General features: G+C 37.0%; 1 protein-coding gene across 1 annotated transcript in view; it reads left to right on the top strand.

Moving 5' to 3' along the window:
- Nucleotides 1-15,033, top strand: part of PPP6C (protein phosphatase 6 catalytic subunit) — a 29,873-nt gene extending 14,840 nt beyond the window's left edge. Inside the window, exons 2-7 of the mRNA XM_042963320.1 lie at nt 5,732-5,827; nt 10,059-10,124; nt 11,133-11,274; nt 12,702-12,781; nt 12,954-13,163; nt 14,043-15,033. Of these exons, the coding sequence (XP_042819254.1) occupies nt 5,732-5,827; nt 10,059-10,124; nt 11,133-11,274; nt 12,702-12,781; nt 12,954-13,163; nt 14,043-14,291 (843 nt within the window). The 3' untranslated portion in view covers nt 14,292-15,033. The remainder of the gene's footprint in view (nt 1-5,731; nt 5,828-10,058; nt 10,125-11,132; nt 11,275-12,701; nt 12,782-12,953; nt 13,164-14,042) is intronic.
- The last annotated feature ends 5,207 nt before the right edge of the window (nt 15,034-20,240 follow it).

Raw genomic sequence — 20,240 nt, 5'->3', positions numbered from 1 at the left:
AGAATCGCAAGCAGGCTCCACACTGTCAGCACATAGCCCAATGCAGGGCTCAAACTCAAGAACTGTGAGATCATGACCTGAGCTGAAGTCAGGAGTCAGTCGCTTAACCTCATGAGCCACCCAGGTGCCCCAACAATGGAATATTATTTAGCACTAAAAAGAAATGAGCTATCAGGCCATTAAAAGACATGAAGGAAGGGTGCCTGGATGGTTCAGTTAGGCGTCCGACTTTGGCTCAGGTCATGATCTCAGGTTTCATGAGTTTGAGCCCCTCATCAGGCTCTCTGCTGTGAGCACAGAGCCCGCTTCGGATGCTCTGTCTTCCCCTCTCTCTACCCGTCCTCTGTGCGTGCATGCTCTCTCTCTTTCTCAAAAATAAATAAGCATTAAAAAAAATGAAGGAATCTTAAATGCATATCATTAAATGAAATAAGAAAATCTGGAGACTAAGGTATGATTCAAGCTGTATGACATTGTGGAAAAGGCAAAACTGGTGACAGTAAAAAAGATCAGTGGTTTCCAGGGTTTGGGGGAAGGGAAAGATGAATCGATGAAGCACAGAGGATTTTTAGGGCAGTGAAACTATTCTGTATGATACTGCTATTCTGTATACATGTCATTAGACATTTGTCAAAGCCCATAGAATGTATAACACCAAGAGTGAACCCTAATGTAAACTGTGGACTCTGTATAATAATGATGTATCAATGTAGGTTCATTAGTAACACGTACCACTCTGATATGGGATGTTGGTAGTGGAAGAAACTGTATGTGTTTGTGAGCAGAAGATATATGGGAATTCTCTATATCTTCTGTTCAATTTTACTATGAACCTAAAATTGCTCTAAACATTAAATCTATTTAAAAGAAAAAAAAACTGGGGCACCTCAGTGGCCCAGTTACTTAAGAGTGTGACTCTGGATTTCAGCTCAGGTCATGATCTCAGGGTTTGTGAGATCGAACCCCTAATTGGACTGCATCCTGACAGCGTGGAGCCTGATTGGGATTCTCTCTCTCCCAAAGAATCTACAATAAGAAAATCTTTACTTGGAGTCTTAACCATCTTGATAAGACTATTAACATCCTTGTAGTTACTTAAGCCAAAAACATTGAGTCATGCTTGATTCCTTTCTTTCAACACTCTATCTAGTTGTTCTCAAACCTAGTGGATACTACATTCAGAAAACATCTGGAATCCATTCACTTGTGATCATTTCCTATTTTCATGATGTTAGTCCAAGCCGGTATTAACTTTTACCTAGATTATTGTAGAAGCATCCTAACTGGTGTCCCTGTTTCTGCCTTTGCCTCTTCCCTACTCCCATGTTCCTCATAGACCATTTTTAACATAGCAGACATAAGATCATATCACTCTTCTGCTTAGGACCTCCTAGTGGCTTCCTATTAAAAGCCCAGGTCCTTACATTCACCCCAAAGGACCTAAGTGTTCTGTGGTGCACTTCTGTTTTTCTCCTCATTCAATCCACCAACTACACCAGCCTTGATGTTTCTGAAACACCGAGCATGCTTTTACCTCTGAGCATTTTTTACTTACTGTTCTCTCTGGCTTCAGTGCTGTTTCCCCCATAAACTTACCTTTCTTAGATTTTTGCTCAGAAGTTGCTTATCAGTAAGGCTTCTGTGCTCACCCCATTTAAAATATCAGTACCTGCTTCCCACCTCTGCCATTTTTATCCCTATTACAGGGCTTCATTTTTTTCCTTCCCTCTTATTACTATCTGAAAAAGTAATATGTATATATTTTTTACTTGTTTATTTTCTATACCTCTCTTTATTAGAGTATAAGCCCCTGAGATCAGGGCTTTTATTCTGTTTGGTCATTATTATTTATTTACTTTGTTTCTAGAATAATAACTGGTAATCATATTAGACTCTCATTAAATATTTGTTGTGTTGAACAGCTGAATATTCAAGATAGTACAGTGAAAAGAGGTAGGTAACCAGGATCCCAGATCTGTTGGAAAAATTAAGTAACATTGTGACCTGAATGCTTGTGGGTCTCAGTCTTATCATCTGGGTCCAGTGAGAGATTTGACTTAGGAGGGTTTTTTTTTTTTTAAATGTTTATGTATTTTTGAGGGGGGGGGTGAAGGTGCACATGCAAGTGGGGGATGGGCAGAAAATGCAAAGCTTAGAGCCCAACCTGGGGCTCGAACTTAAAAACCATGACATTATGACCTGAATGGAAGTCGGCCACTTAACCTGCTAAACCATCCAGGCGCCCCTAATGTTTATTTATTTTTAAGAGAGAGAGAGACAAAGAGCATGCGAGTGGGAGAGAGGGCCACAGAGTATTTGAAGCAGGCTCTGAGTTGAAAGCAGAGAGCCTGGTGCCAGGTCGAACTCACAAACAGTGATATCATGACCTGAGCCACCCAGGCCCCCCTGACATAGGTGGTCTTTAATGCTGTGATATAATAGAAAATGTATATTGGTCTCTGCCCCCAGTTCCTATCACAGAAACCCTTATAATGTCTTGGGTGATAGGAATGTCTTGTTCTAATGAGGTAACCCTGGGTGGGCTTCTACATGGCTCCTGGATATAGGCTGGTCACCGGGAAGGCCAAACCGTGATTAGAAGTTTAGCATTTTCAGTCCTGCCCCCCATTCTTTTCAGAGAGAGAAGGGCTGAAAATGGAGTTAATAATGGATCATGTCTACATGATGAAGTCTCCATAAAATCCCCGAAGTATGGGGGAACATTCCATCTGATGTTCATTCATTCTCTTTGTCATATTCTTTAATAAACTGATAAATGTAAGTAAATGTTTTCCTGAGTCTGTGAGCTGCTCTAGCAAATTAATTAAACCCAAGGAGGAGATCTTTGTAACCTCCATAACCTTTGATCTGTAGCCAGTTGGTCAGAAACATAGGTGATAACCTGAACTTGTGATTGATGTCTGTAGTATGTGTCTGTGGTGGGGAAGAGGTGGCACAGTCTTGTGGGACTGAGCCCTTGTGGGATCTGGATGGGTAGTGGCAGAATTGAGTTAAATTGTAGGACAGCCAGCTGGTGTCACAGAGAATTTCTTGTTGTGGGGGGAAAAAAACCTCTGCACATCTGGTGACCAGAATGTGAATGTTCTGTGTGACTAGTAAAGGAAACACACAGGAAAGAAGCACACACTAGGGAAGACTGAGTTTTTCCCTACATAGGAAAGAAAAAGCTGGATTTTTTTTCCTTTACAAATGTAAGCCAGGATTGTGTAACTGAAAGAACCTTGAGAGACCATCTTTTATTGTAAAAGGTAAGGCTCTGAGTTCAGAAACATTGTTTTACTCACTGGTGTCTATTCCTGTTATGAATAGTGGATGGATTATTGGCAGGAGTAAAGATCGGTGAAGCATCTGAAGATTGTGGGAAATTCAACCCAAGAGGGAGCTAGCTACACAGACACCCAAGGCCAGAAGGACTCTAGGCCAAACGAAAGATCTTGCCTTTGAGGTGGTATTTGAAGATCATGAACTTACCCTAGGAATAATAACAAAGCCATTTTATTTTGAAATTTTCTGAGCAGCTATATTTCCCCTCATTTTCTTTCAAGGGGCCTCCCCCGCCCCCCACCCCCCTCCCACCCCCCCGCCCTCTCATTGTGAGTTCTTTCCTATGCTTGGCTTTGTATACAGTAGCTATAGCTGTTAAAGTGTGTCTCTCATATGTTTAAGTAAGTTGTTGCGTTTAGATTTTTTAATGTTTAAAATAATTTCATTATGCCTGTATAGGTTTTTTTTTTTTTTTTTTTTTTAAGAGTAAGCTGTACACCCAACCTGGGGCTTGAACTCATGACCCTGAGATCAAGGGTCTCATGCTCTACTGACTGAGCCAGTGAGGTTCCTCCCCTTTTAATTAATTAAGTAAGTAAAATTTTTAAAATACTTTTTTAGGGGCACCTGGGTGACTCAGTCGGTTAAGCGGCCGACTTCGGCTCAGGTCATGATCTCGCGGTCCGTGAGTTCGAGCCCCACGTCCGGCTCTGTGCTGACAGCTCAGAGTCTGGAGCCTGCTTCAGATTCTGTGTCTCCCTCTCTCTGACCCTCCCCTGTTCATGCTCTGTCTCTCTCTGTCTCAAAAATAAATAAAACATTAAAAAAAATAATAAAATACTTTTTTAATGCTTGTGTAGTTTAATTTCTCCTTTCTTGGCAGACCTATCATAAAATCCAGTAGGGCCTCTGACTGTAGTATAAACTGGTCTTGGAAAGTAGGTTCTCCTCCAGTTCTCCATGGAGAGCAAGATGATATACTTCCTTCTCCATAGCACTGTTGGGAGAATCATTTTCCTTCTACAAAATCTTTTGATATGTTTTCAGAAGACAAATAGTTTTTCTTTTTTTTTTTTTTTTAATGTGTATTTTGAGAGAGAGAGAGAGCAAGTGGGGAGAGGGGCAGGAGAGAGAGAATCCCAAGCAGACTCTGTGCTGCCAGCACACAGCCTGATGCAGGGCTGGAACTCATGAAGCCTTAGATCATGACCTGAGCTGAAATCAAGAGTTGGGCCCTCACCCGACTGAGCCATCCAAGTGACCCTACAGTTCTTTTTAAAAAGTAGGGTGAGTCCTCAATTTTAGGTTTACATTTTGTAATTAATTAAATTTTAATTTTTATTTCGAAATAACTGGATTTATTTGTAGTTGAAAGAAATAATATTGAGAGATCCTATGTACCCTTTACTCAGTTTTCCCTAGGAGTAAGGTCTTGTAGAACTGTGGTAGCAGTACCACAACCAGGATATTGACATTGACACAACCCATGATCTTGTTCAGATTTCACCAGTTTTTATTGTACTCATTTGTGTTGTGTGTGTGTGTGTGTGTGTGTGTGTGTGTGTGTATTCAGTTCTATGCAATCTTAATACATCTGTAGTTTTATGTATCCAACCCCATATTCAAGACACAGACATTTCCATTACCAAAAGGATTCCTCATTTTGTCTTTTTGTAATCATACCCACTCCCCTCCTGTTCCTCCTAACTTCTGGACCCCTGGCAATCACTAAGCTGGTCTCCATTTCTATAAATTTGTTACTTCAAGAGTGTTATATAAATGGAATCATACCTTATGTAACCTTTTGGGATAGGGTTTTTTTTTTTTTTTCCTCACTCAACATAAATCTCTTGAGATTCATCCATGTTGTTATGTGTCAGTAGTTTCTTTTATTATTGAATAGTATTCCATGGAATGAATATAGCAGTTAATTCAGTTATTCACTTGTTGAAGGACACTGATTTGTTTCCAGTTTTTGGCTGTTATGAATTAAGCTTCTGTGGACACTTGTGCACAGATTTTTATGTGGACATAAATTTTCATTGCTGAGTGCAGTTGCTAGGTCATATGGTAAGTGCATGGTTTGCAATTTACTTTAAAAATTAGTAGATAGAAATTAGTAGATAAAAAACTTTTCATGTTAAAATTATTTACTCTTACATTTATTTGTTTGGTGACAAACATCATTTTACAGTTTCTTTAAAGATGTTTTCTTAAACCTATTGTCTGTGTAGCCAGGGAGTTTGTATTTTGGAATAGCCATTGTATCGTTCGCAGGCATTATGAGATGAAGGCAAAAAACAGACAGAAATCATATCATAGAATCATTAAAGGGTAGTTTCCTTTCCTATGAAACAATATACATATTAGTTCTTGTCTTTTTTGCATTTGATCTTTAGTTTTAATATTGTAGTGAAAAGTTGCGTTCTATTTTCTCTTTCTACAGCGGCTATGTGACTATGTTTGTGACCTCCTCTTAGAAGAGTCAAATGTCCAGCCAGTATCAACACCAGTAACAGTGTGTGGAGACATACACGGACAGGTAAAATTTCATGAGCAGATTTTTAGCTTTTGTACTGTCCATAGTCCATGTGTGTTTCCATTTGTGCTGCGAAAAAGCCACCGGAAAAACAACAAAAACAGCTGGTCATTTGGTAGATTGCCTCAGTCTGTGTGACACTAATGATTCCTGGTTACTAATACAGTGAGTAAAAGCAGTGATCAAATTATTCATGGAATTTGTTGAAATTATACTTGCAAAGTGGATAGAATGTAGCATTATTGCTCTGTGGAATGGGGAAGAGAGAAAATAAATGTGGACAGTTCACAGTGATTGTGATTAACAGGAGGTGCTTTGGTTTTAGGCACTAATTTTCTATTCTATTCATTTCTATTTATTCACTTTACTCATTCATGTCATATTTTAATGTATCATTTCCTTAGTGGGAATGAGATAGCAAAAGTTCAGAAAGATAAAATTGTTGGTGCGTGATTTCACAGCAAGTCACTGCTAGAATAGGAGGAGGAGGATTTGTCTCCTTTTCTCATCTGCTAGGTTTTTGTTTGTTTTTTAAGAGTTTCAAAGCAGTGGCAGGAGGAGTACACCTCATCTTTAGACTCTTACTGTCACCATATAGCCTAGCTGGAAACCCTCTGTGTTTTGTAGAGGTATTTGTATTTGTTTTTTTTTTTTTTTTTTTTTTTTTTTTTTGGTTTGGTTTTTGTTTTTTGGTTTTAAACTGGGAGTGAAAGCTGAACAAAACACTCACTCAGTCTGCTGTATACATACAATGGAATTGTGGCTGTAAGACATATGATACAGTAACAGTTTTGTGGACTCAAATTTTCAATCCTATTTTTTTCATTTGAAAACTCAAATTTTGTCATTGGCAATAAATACTGTCAATTGTTTCCTTGAAGTGACTGGCTCACTTCCTTCACTGTTGCAAAGATGTTTGCCAAATACCCATAGTATGTCTTTCATTATCTCAAGTAAAAATAGTGTTCCATAAAAAAAGAGGCTACTTTAGCTTGTGACAGGCCTATGCTGTCACTTTTTTTTTTTTTTTTTTGAGAGGGGCCAGGGAGAGAGAGAGAACAAGAGCGCAAGTGAGCAAGTAGGGGAGGGGCAGAGAGAGGGAGAGAGAGAGAATCCCAAGCAAGCTCTGACAGTGCAGAGCCCAATGCAGGGCTTGAACCCACAAATTGTGAGATCATAACCTGAGATGAAATCAAGAGTTGGAGGTGACCGATTGAGCCACTTGGGTGCCCTGAGGCTATCAGCTTCTGATACTTAAAGACTTTTTTGGAAAATCATACATACATACATACATACATACATACTTACTTACTTTTCTGTTAGTGTGATATTAACAAATATGATTTTTGGTGATGTATAATGAAATATCATTTCTGTTTTCCAAATGACCAGTGTGTTAGCTACTGAGAGTGTTAGACCAGTCTATCTTTGTTACTAACAGAGTAGGAAAAGACCACTTGTCAAGTTTTGATGTATTAAAAGAATATGTACCGTTATTTCTTAAAGTTCTTAAAATACTCTTTTGTAAAATAAAAATATCCCAACAGGTTGAATGTAGAGTCAGGTTATGAAAATCTAGCCATATTCTATTTAGCCAGACATTAAATTTGTTTTGTTTTTGAAAACATTGTTTATTTTTCATTAGAAATCTGTGTATGTTACTATTTAATGAGTTGTTACTGATTTAAAAAATGAAATATTAAAAAGTGATTAGTTTTAATTTCTAATATGGTTAATAGCAGTTGATAAAAGCAAAAAACTTTTTGGGGACCTCTGATTTTTAAGAATATGAATTATGAATGTTCCTGAAGCTAAGAAGTTTGAAAACTACTGAGCTAGCCAGCTGTTTCCTTGCCTCAAACAATGGAATAAAATCCACTTCAGGATTGCTTGTGTTTTAAAATGAGAACATTTATAGAGTTTCTGTGATGTGGAAAACATAATACACGTTAGAGATTATTTGTGAAATGATGAGGTGAGCTTCCAGTAATGTAGGACAAGCTTAGTTGTCTTCACATGTTCTCAGTAAATGTTTATTATGTTCGTTAATTCTGACAAAACTTCCATTCTGGGGCAGGAACTGTTGGGTCCCTAAAGCAGAATATTTGATCATCTTTTAAATGTATATAGGGTAAATGGGAACTTAAAAAGTTTTTATTTAAGAACATATAGCTATAAGAACTATAAGAACTATAAACATGAATAGGAGTTAAAGGACACTTCCACCATACCTTTACAAAAGCAACTGTTTTATAAAACTTTTAAATGTTCCCTTTCTAACTCTCTGTGTGTACATACTCAATTTTTACATAACAAAATTGTGTAGTTTATTATAGGTAAACTTTTGTGTTACATTCTTTTCCCTAATTGTTTTTTTTATTTTGCTACATAGTTTCCATCATAACCATTAATATTTAAAAGAAAAAAATGTTAACATTTATTTTTAAAAGAGAGTGAGTTGAGGGGCAGAGAGAGAGAGGAAGACAGAAAATCTGAAGCAGGCTCCATGCTGTCAGTGCAAAGCCTCACATGGGGCTTGAACTCATGAACCATGAGAGCCGAAGTTGGATGTTCAACTGACAAGCCACCCAGGCATTATAATCATTATTCACGATTGGTCCAGGCCTTTGAGTTGGTAGATCATACTTTGTTAAAATAGTGTCTTATGTTAGTCGTGAAGGTTGTTTCTTTTGTTGTTATAAATGATGTTGTAACACATTTTCTGTATTTTCACACAGCATATATTTCCTTCCTTCCTTCCTTCCTTCCTTCCTTCCTTCCTTCCTTCCTTCCTCCCTCCCTTCCTTCCTTCCTTCCTTCCTTCCTTCCTTCCTTCCTTCCTTCCTTCCTTCCTTCCTTCTTTTTGCCCTTAGGATATAGTCAAAGAAGTGGAAATATTAGGCCAGAGTAACACGTGTGTGCACACGCACACACACACATGCTCATATTATGTGTGTGTGTGTGTGTGTGTGTGTGTGTGTATATATAAATACTATGCAAATGATATGTATATATATCATATATACATCTGTGGGTTGGGAATTGAGAAGTATACTTTCAAAGGGAAGGTCTTTACATAGTAGAAATGGACAGCAAATACTTTGGACAAAAGTTTACCACTTGACTGAGTTGAACATTTGTTTCATTTATTTGCTTGCTAATTTTAAGAAGATAGGAAAATTTTATTGTAAACTTGTTAAAGTTTTTCTTAACTCTAAGCAAGTAACAACGCTTCAGATTTATGAAACATTATAAAGAGTAGTGCTTTATTTCTTTTAGTAGTTAACATTTAAATTTCAGTTTTTTTCACTGTGATTAAGATTTCTGTACTGTTTTAAGTGTTAGAAATTTAAGTAATAATTTTTTAGTTTCAAGTGTAGAAGATAACTGTATAGGAAATAATTAGTTGTAGTTGGTATATTACAGTCAATTCCTTTAATTCAAAATCCTTTCTTAGAAAAACTGTGAAGTTTTCTTTAGAAATTAGGATTAAGATAATCTAGTTGACTGAAGTTACCAAATGGACAATTTATCAGTTTCCAATTTTCAGTCAAATAGAATATGATGAAATAAACAGTTCTGTTTTACTAATTGTTGAGAAGACACTCCATAGCTGTAGAGCCTGAGGGTACACACATCTCCAAAGTAGAGTGTAGGAAGGTAGGTTGATTTGCTCTTCAAGATACTATGAAGTATCATGTAAATTTATTCTTTGAAAGAAATTCTTATCCACTTGTTTTCTTATCTTTTGTCTCATTAAAATAGATACTGAGTATGTGGTGGGGTGGTTAGGTTAGCTTATTGACAAGTTAGATAAATGATCAGTTATTTCAAATACTCAAGTGATGGAATGCCTGGCTGTCTCAGTCTGTAGAGCATGCAAGTCTTAATCTCAGAGTCGTGAGTTCAAGCCCCATGCTGTGCATAGAAATTACTTAAAAAAAAAATTCTCAAGTGATAGATGGGGAGATAAATGACAGAAATTTGAGGGGGAAGGCCTGTAATATTAATGATCTAGGAATGACTTTAATGGTAATTGTGAGATTTATTTTAGTGCTTTTTTTTAAGCTTGAGAGCTGTGTGCTTGGCAGTTTTGCTCACACTTAATTTCTTTTTGTAAGTGTAAATATTTGAGGTCTTAATTAAATGCTTCTTTACACATTTCGCTCTCAGTTTTATTATTTTACTCCTTCACAGGAATTTGTAATCAGCATATATTGCCTTTCTTTTATAGTTTTATGACCTTTGTGAGCTATTCAGAACTGGAGGTCAGGTTCCTGACACAAACTACATATTTATGGTACGTAAACCCCAATGATATCAAATATTTATTAAAATGGAAAGGATCTGACTTGCTACATGTAAATTATGTAATAATTTCATTGCCATGTGACATTCACTATTTAAATATATGAAAAGGTGATTCTGTATTTTTTTACATTTTGCCATGTCATCTAGTTGAAAATAATTGCTTTAGTAAATTGCTGTGTGCATAGGACTGGGTTGTAGCCCTAAGTAGTGACTGGCACAAATATAGCCCAGAACCATAGATTTAAGACACAAATCTTAATTTTACTGTTGTTTTATCACACTTTTTGAGCAATTTCATCGTTTATTAATCTGTGGATTGATGAATATAGGCATATACACATTTAGTATTAAGGTGGATATTTGCTTAGTTTCCTTTTGGAATGTAATGTTACTGTTGAATTTTGTCTGAATCCTGTCATTTTCCTCCCTTCTAAAGGTTTGTGGGTCACTTTCCTATTCTTTTAGGTGTCTTCCTATTGTTCTAATATTGTCCCAAGTAAGACATTAATGAGAAGTGTAATTAGTATGGCTTTACATGCAGTTGTTAAATACAAAGCTGAACCCAGAACAGTAGTATAATTTTGGTATCTGCTTTTACAAAAATACTATTTCTTCAATTTGGTAGCTTTTCTGATGCAGTTAAAGTGATTTTTGAAATTCATCTAAAATTTTTTGATTCACACATGACCTTTTAGAAATATCTGCTAGTGTAGGCGATAGAGAATTGGAAAAATGGTGATTTTCCAGGGAAGATCCTTGAGAGAATTGCACAGCAGGTTCCTGCACTGCTCTTGAATCCTAAGACTAGCACAGACATTTAGTAGAAATAGTTATTTACTTCAATTTGAATTTTTTGTTAAAATCCAATATTCAAATAATTCAATGTTTGATTCTTCATTTTTGTTATTTTTGACTGGGTCTCTGAGTTTGTACACTTTGGTATAATTAAAAAAAATATTGTTGCTATTGTTTCTAACTGTAAACTTTTATTTTACAGGGTGATTTTGTAGACAGAGGCTACTATAGTTTGGAGACCTTCACTTACCTTCTTGCACTAAAGGCTAAATGGCCTGATCGTATTACACTTTTGCGAGGAAATCATGAGAGTAGACAGATAACACAGGTGTATGGATTTTATGGTAAGACTTTCTATTCTCTGATTCTTTTTTTTTTTTTTTTTTGAGAGTAAGAGAGGCAGAGGGAGAGAGAAACGGAGTCCTAAGCAGACTCTGTATTCAGTGTGGAGCCTGATGTGGGGCTCGATCCCACAACCTTGGCATCATGACTTTGGCTCAACTGACTGAGCCACGTAGGCACCCCTACTTTCTCAACCTTTAAATCCTCTTCTTTCCCCAATCAAGAACCTTACCATGGAGAGAGAACTATTCTTTTTTTTTTTTTTTTAAGCGCTTGCTTATTTATTTTGAGAGAGTGAAAGAGCATGAGCATGCATGAGAGTGGGGTAGGGGTAGAGAGAGAGGGAGAGAGAGAATCCTAAGCAGACTCTGCACTGTCAGCACAGAGCCCATTGTGGGGCTCAGTCTCATAAACTGTGAGATCATGACCTGAGCTGAAGTTGGACGCTTAACCGACTGAGCCACCCAGGCGCCCCTCTTTTTTTTTTTTTTTTTTAAATATATGAAATTTATTGTCAAATTGGTTTCCATACAACACCCAGTGCTCATCCCAAAAGATGCCCTCTTCAGTACCCATCACCCACCCCCCATCAGCCCTCAGTTTGTTCTCAGTTTTTACGAGTCTCTTATGCTTTGGCTCTCTCTCTCATGGTGAGTTTACATAAGGATCCTGCTTCACACAGACATGTAATTTAGAGAATCATGAGGATGGACCATACCCTGTAGTCTTCTATATCATTGTAATAACGATATGTTACTTTTTTTTTTTTTTCAAAATTAAGGAAGAAGTCAAAGAACAGAACTTCCATGGTATTAATTGAAAGAAGAGATGAATATCCTATTAACTGTTGTAGACAGCATAGAAAGTGTTCAGCTAGGAATATGTAAGGACCTGATTGGCAGTCTGTCTCCCAGTGATGACTGCAGGTGTACTTACTGAAGCTCAAGTATTTCATTGCATGATTTGCAGAAATCTCCGAGGAGACAATCTAGGCCTGAGAAATGTTGAGATAGGAATTACCCATGCTCCTGTAATTAAGGGTCCTCTAATCAGTTTACCCTAGGAGAATAAGGTCTTCACATTAAAGAAATTACTCAGCTTGATAGAATTGTCCAGTGTGAATAACATACTAGATAAAAGCATTTGTTTGGGGTTATGTGAATTTAATATTTAGCTCTCCCTGATTATAGCATGTTGATTTCAGCTGCTTTGTAGGGCTGCTTCTCGAATGAAAAGCAGGACCACATTCTTAGACTAGTTAAACACTCGTCTCCTTCATGGCTCTACATGGAAGACCTACCAGGGCTCAATAAGTGTCATAATTTGCCATCCTAGTTTAAGCTAAACTTCTTTATTATTGGAAGTATTCTTTATTTTTATCAGCAGATTCAGAACTTCATTAATGAGAACTCTTCTGTTTCTTTGATAGATGAGTGCCAAACCAAATATGGAAATGCTAATGCCTGGAGATACTGTACCAAAGTTTTCGACATGCTCACAGTAGCAGCTGTAAGTTTATGGAAATCTTTGTAAAAGCTTAAGTATTTTCCTGCCAGTAACACTTTGCATACTTTCATCCAATTGCCATCTCAATTATATTGTTATCATTAGCATTCATCGATGAATTTAGATATGACTGGGTTTATTATTACACTTTCAACTCTGTTATCCTTTTTGCTAGTTAATAGATGAGCAGATTTTGTGTGTTCATGGTGGTTTATCTCCTGATATCAAAACACTGGATCAAATTCGAACCATTGAACGGAATCAGGAAATTCCTCATAAAGGAGCATTTTGTGATCTGGTTTGGTCAGATCCTGAAGATGTGGATACTTGGGCAATCAGTCCCCGAGGAGCAGGTTGGCTTTTTGGCGCAAAGGTCACAAATGAGGTAAAGCCAGTTTTTTTGAGAAAATGGTTTGTTGGTTGCTAGTAGACTACTTAAAGAACTATGTGGCTATAGATAACAATCGTCTGTTTCTCATCTAGCTTATCATGTATGTCTTCCTCAGTATCCACTTGGTAATATGTATAAAATAAATGTTTCTTTTCTTTCAAATATTGCAATTAAATATTAATATAGCAAGGGCAAGATAGACACACACACACACACAGGTAAACAATTTTTACTATATTTTTAATTGAGATGTAATTGACGTGTAACATTGTATTAGTTTTAGATGTACATCATGATGATTTGATACGTGTATTTATAGTGAAAAGCCAACTTTTGAGGTTAGGCTGTTTTCAGTTAAAAAAAATACACACACATTACATACACATGTAGGGATGAGCTTATATAAGGAAGTAATCCAGCATAATGGAATGAAAGAGCTGGGTTCAGCATAATTGAAGTAAGTTATTTATGTTCTCTGAGCTTCTGTTAAGTTACAAAAGAAGGACGATAAATCTCAGAATTCTTTTAAGGATCATACTAAACCCTCAGTATGATAGATATTAATAGCAATATACTTATTATTACACCATAAAAACTTTTTTCATATCTGCTAGTACTTATAGAATGTTTTTTTTTGTCCAGAAACTTCTAAATAATCACGTGACTGGATGATTTCCATAACTTAGGCCAAAGTAGGTGTATTTGTGTGTAACTTACTGGAATTTTGGGGGATAACTAGTAGAATGGGTTTTGTAATCATGAGAACTCTAGTAGTAACAGGATTTATACTTCATTAGATATTATTCTTTTATTGATGTAGCATGATTTTTTTTTAGTGTGCTGGTTACTTAACAAAACCTTTCTAAATTGCAGTTTGTTCATATCAACAACTTAAAACTCATCTGCAGAGCACACCAACTAGTGCACGAAGGCTATAAATTTATGTTTGATGAGAAGCTGGTAACAGTATGGTCAGCTCCTAATTACTGCTATCGTTGTGGAAATATTGCTTCGATCATGGTCTTCAAAGATGTAAATACAAGAGAACCAAAGTTATTCCGGGCAGTTCCAGATTCAGAACGTGTTATTCCTCCCAGAACGACGACGCCGTATTTCCTTTGAGGCCTTCGCCCATCCTGCTGACCCATTTTTCTGCCCTCTTCTTACCCCAACTCTCGTGTATTACCCTCTTCAATATACTTTTTATCGAGCACTTTGCTGCTGAAATGCTGCCTCTTGCCTTTTTTTTTTTAATTTTAAATTATCTAAATTTATTGTTTGTTACGGTGTCTATAGCAATGTTTTTCTATCAATTTTCTCTCCCATCCCATCCCCACCTTGGACTCATTTGAAAAGACTTGAGAAATGTCTTAATACTCACACTGCTGCATGTAGCTCTTGCTTATTTACTGGTCTGGGGGAAACAGGATGTGTTTCCTCTTTTTAAAAAGCCAATTGACAGAACAGACTACACCGAAATGCTCCTCCTTTTGTATCATTCAGCCTTTTGTTTTAGTTTGGTAAGTTTTAAGAAATTTCAGCAGCAAAGTTGTTATTCAGTGGGCACGATGGACTGCAGATGCCTCGAGTTATGTATACCTGTCCCAGATGTAAACGTCATTGTCCTTTGTTGGATGATATTTTAAGTGGATATAAAATAAATTGGTCTAAAGGGCTGCCCTCCTTGTTGTGTTTTTAAATTTTAGTTAAAACTGCTACAGCATACGACTTTGTACAGTAAGATAATTGTATTGATCTTTTTTCAGATTCCTTGTATTTTTTAATAAAGTACTCTTAAATAAAACCCAGATAGGTTAAAGTGTTAGAAATTTTAAACAGCTTACATTGTTAGTTTAAAGTTATTCTTCCCCCCCCCCCCTCCTAATCAGAGTTCTTGACCCTTTGGTTATTGAGTTTAAAACTTCAACTGAAATTCAATACTATTTATTTAAAAAAAAAAAAAATCACTAAACTGTGCCTAAAGAACATAACTGCCATATTAATGTTTTGGTTTATATTCTCTAGAGTAATAGAAAAACATTTAATACTTGTAATGCTGATGTGTTCATTTGATACCAGTTGAGTAGAATGTGATCGATCCAGTTTACAAACTATCATGAGTATCATTAAGTAAAATCTGTGTACTTTTCGATGGGAATCATTCTTCTCTTGTTGTAACACTTGACCTTAACTTTTAGAAAGTGTTCATTTTTTAACTGCAACTGGAAAGGTTGAAAAGTCAGGACTCTTGTATTTGTGAACTGTAATTGGAAGCAAAATTTAAAAAAGTGTAGGAAGAAACAAATTGTCCTTTTTTTGTAAAGGTCTGTGATACCATGTTTCGGCTTTGTGTAAGTAATTTGAATATCCAAAGGGTGTGATGATCAGTTCTTTATATGCAACTGTCCACTTAATAAGGACAAGTGTTCCAGTGTCTCTTATGACTCTGGTCATAAGTGATGTCGGAATTTACTATTTTGTGAAATAGTTGGTATCCCTTTACTACTATAATTAATTTTTGTCATTCCAGGAAATCTTTGTGAAGCCAGCCAGTTAATAAAGCACTTTAGTATCTGTTCAGGTAGTTTTGAAAACCAACTTTTCCCCTTCAGGATAAGAACTTCCAGGTTACCTAAAAATGCAATAAAAAATCTTTATAGTCTAAGCTTCTTGGCACATAATTTTTCATCAGGGTTTTTTTTTTCCTTTTTATTAAATGAGCACAATAATGTTTTGTTTTTTGTTTTTTTTTCCACAACCACCTAGCTCCTTGTTTAGTTTCTAATTGTATAGCTATATGAAAGAAGTGGCTCAGACATTTGCTGCACACACTTGAACTGTTGGGTCAGTAGCTTTGTGTTACTGCCCTGACCCCAGTGTAATTCAGGGGGAAAGGTATTTTTATCTTACAGGGATATGTAGCTATGTATTTTACTAATTGTGAAACACTGGAAATTAATGATACAGACAACTTGGTGTGGTCTTTGAACAGCTCTCTGCAGTATTTTTTTCTGTTACCATAAATTGTATTTAAGTGCTTGCTCCTCTGCTTTGAAGTTGTATCAATAAAATCGGTAACCTCAGCCCTCCCTTCCCATTTGACACTCCCTAGCTCAGATTGATGTAGTTGTTTTAGTTATCCCTGTAATGTGACCTTTATTTTTAAGTCATGGTGTACTGCATTTGTTTGTCACTAGTTGGGCATGTGCCAATAATAATCTGTCCATTCCTTAATTGCCATCTCTATTTTGTCTGATTTTTTTCTCTTCAGCTGAATAACGGCTTTTTTGCATGAAAAAAAAATAGTTTTTACTATTAGACATGTAAAGGGAAGAGAGAGTGAATGTATTGGACTTTGTAAGCCTAAAAGGAATATTTGGATCCCTCTACTAAATAAGGGCTATGTACGATATAGAGTAATCATGTAGTGGAAGATACTTGCAAGTCATAGATTTGTAGGCAGGAGGATCTGTTACTCCCTGTATCTAGGCTGAATGTAAAATCCTTTATGTTGTATTAATGGGGGTGATAACTATTTTTATTTGCTGATGATAATACTTGGTTTCTAATAAAGTGTCCTAGGCTCTAGTGAGAACTGTCTACTTTTAATTGCCAATGACTCCCTTTCCCCTCTTCCTGATACGCTCTTGGCTAGCTTTTTATAGGTTAATGCTTTTTTCTGAAACATGTCACCACTTTAAATGTGTTCATTTGGCTGTGAACGTAAAAAGCCTGGATCAAGAGCACATCTCATATGCAACATGCATCAGCTCCTACTCCGTCCGGATGACTAGAACTGTTGGAAGATTGTGACGTCTTAAGCCCTGGGTTTTGCTTTTGAAATAAGGTTTGAAATACTGTTCATTGCATTAAGATTTGTGTGTTTTTGCTTTGTGAGCCCAGCACCAGGTTTTGGAAATGCCTGTATTGTGAAAGCAAATCTGAACTCTTTCTGAGCCTTTTTCGTTGTCAGAAATAGAATTGCTTTCCATCAGCCTCCAGAAAATTGTGTATCTGGAGTCAAAGAGATTTAACAGCACGAATCCAGATTTTTCATTGTAATTGTTTTTTAAATGCTAATGTTTGTAAAGCACCTTCAGTTCCTTGGATGAAAGGTGCTATATTCTCTCAGTGTAAATTAATAAAAAGATTATAGGAAGTTTGTCAGAAAATTTTATCTGATGCATAGTCTGTAGCATGTCCCGACCAAAAGTTAGCATTTTATATAACACAATTTAAACTAAAAAATGCTTATTCCTTCACTTGGTTGCTTGACTAGTAAACAGAAGCGAAACTTTTTCTTGTTTTGCATTTGACTTTGAGCTAAGTGTTCCAGTTCTTTAAAGGAAGTAGTCATTGTTATGTCCTGGACCCCATGCCCAGAACCATGCATCACGAGATGTCACAACTCTTTCAATTGTGTGTTTACAGTGTGTATTCCTGCTGATGAAGTATACAGTAGTAAAACACCCAGAAGCATTTGCAAAGTCCCCTAGCATGGTGTCCGATACAGTAGATGCTTGGGGGACTGTTTGTTCCTTATTCCCCTCTTCTTAATTTTCTATTTCCTTACCAATCAGTTGGTGATTGCCTTTTTTACCCTCAGGAGAGTAAGACTATTCTGACTTGGATCACTCAAATATTTTCTTTATTCAAAACTGCATGAAATTTGTGAAGATTTTTTTGTGTGTATCAACAAAAATACTTACTACCTAAGTATGTTCCACTCAAACCCTGGACATCCACTATTCTCAGCACTCTGCTTTTGGGTATAAATGGGAATGAGATATAAAAGAATACATGGAGGCGTTATGGAATAGCATAAAGAATATAGGCTCTGGGATCAGATCTATGTAAAAACTCAGCTCTGCCAGGCAGTAATAGCTAACTTAGCTAAATGATGTACATGCCCTATTTTGTGTTTACCTTTACTATGGTTCTATCACTATATTACCTCTTTCTGTGCCCTGCCCCCCTGCCCCTTCAGATGAGGAAACAGACTTAGGATAGGTAACTTGTCCAAGGTTGCATAGGAGAGCTGGAACTTCAACTCCTTTAGGATATGCAAGAGTACATCTTAAACCCTCTTAAGCCATCTGAAGCATTATTGGTTTTTGTAGCTGTATGATCCTGAGTGAGTTGGGTTCTCTAGATCCTAAAATTCTGTGTCTAAAATAATACCATACAGGGTTAACCTCCAGATTAAAAACAGCACGCATAAAGCACCTGGTCCCTGGCCCGAAGCTGCTATTTATTGAGGGCTCACTCTAATATAGTATTTGCCCAAATTAAATGTAGTTGGGAAGTAAGAGTAATCTAAGGCAATAGATAGTTGCTAATATAGTGAGGCTTCTGGAAGTACAACAAATTTGGAGAAGGAAGTGTTTGACATAGGATAGAGTAATTGGGGAAGACTTAAAAGAGGAAGTGTGAATTAAATGTGAACTGGAATGATGGGATATACATTTCTTATAGTAAAAACACAGAAGCGGAGATTACTAGAACTTACATGTGACATGAAGATGGGACTTGAGGGTACCTCTTGGGAAGGCATAAGAAATGAAAAGCTACAGCTCTGTTGGCAGAACCATGTATCAGAGAGGAGTTGGCCAATTATGAAAGATCTTGAAAACCACATGGGATTTTAATCCCTATTTTTAAGAAATGTAATGCATGATATTTCAAAATTAGTCTTCTAGTGAGTTGGTGATCCTACCTGGAATCAGACCCCACCTGCCACAGTCTTATCTGAAAGATATTTCTGGTTTTTCCCCCTTCCCTTTCTGGTTTGATTGACATTGAGACCGTCTGTAGTTTGTTGATCTGGGGATTACATAAAATATGAATTTTTTCGACATGTTCGACATGTTTTTCTTGTCAAAGCCATTTTAACCGACCCCCCTACAATTTACCATCGTTGTTTTGTAGAAGGAATATTTTTAACATGAAATGTTTAAAAAAAAGGCCATCTCAATAAAAATGCCCTTTATGCCAAATAAATTTGGTTTTGTGAAAAACCAGTATCCTAATTTTTGCCATTTGTGAGGGTCTGTGAGAGATTTGTCCCCAAACTGGTGGTGTGATCTACTCTAGGCTGTCACATTATTGATGCATAAAACATGTTCTAATAAATAGGAAATAGCAAAAGAGAAAGTTTTATGCCTCCTCCCAGCTCCAAATAGATGCCAGGGATCTATCAACAACAACAACAACAACAACAACAAAAACCTGTTCACATGGAATGTAGAGAGGCTGTAGAATACATTTAATTAAAGGGAACAATTTTATAAAATGTTAACGAGTTATGTCTTATTTTCAAGGATGATCTTAATGTAGAAGATGAACAGTAACATACTGTGCTTATGTGCTGGTAGTCTTGCATGCTTAGGTCTGTCAACAAATGCAGTGAAATTTATTTTTAAATTGATTAGCTGGCATTGAATTTACAATCATCTGCAGTGTCACACGACGGTTAGCACACACTCAAGGATCAATTCTATTTAGCCCTTCCAAAATGGAACATACTGCTTTTAGTTATGGCATCAATTCTGTTTGCAGTGATGATTTTTCTTTCACGGTAATTTTTAAAATCTCTTGCTTTCTTGGAAGCCAGCACCCAAGCTTGTGATCTTTTCTGCAGAGGACTGAGCATCTGAAACATGCTTTATTTTGGTAGACTCTTACAGTTTTCTTGCTGGATCCTCAATGAAGGGTATCTGTGAGCTGTGAGACCATTTCAGCATGATGTAGAGTCAGGGACCGCATTGAGGTGGTTCAAAATGAAGCTCGTTTTGGAGTTACCTCACCGTCGCACCTGCCAGAGGAGTTTGGGAAATTGCAGTGCTTGGCTGTTGGTCCTGGCGTGGTGCAGTGTTGGGGGGCGCCAGCAGGTGTGTGGAATGCAGGACGCAGAGCCAGGAGAACCTGCCGGCAGGTGTCTGGCGCCGGAGATGCAGTTTCTACTTTCCAGCGCACGGTGGCGCTTAAGTCTCCCCGGCGCTGCTAGCAGTCTCTAAGGCACCTCCGCCGCCACCTGCAGTCTCAACCAAACTCTAGGTGGCGGAATGTGAC

This window comes from Panthera tigris, chromosome D4, assembly GCF_018350195.1.
Source record: "Panthera tigris isolate Pti1 chromosome D4, P.tigris_Pti1_mat1.1, whole genome shotgun sequence".
NCBI classification, from domain to species: domain Eukaryota; kingdom Metazoa; phylum Chordata; class Mammalia; order Carnivora; family Felidae; genus Panthera; species Panthera tigris.
The sequence above is the reverse complement of the archived record's forward strand: the minus strand, read 5'-3'. Positions and strand labels throughout refer to the sequence as shown.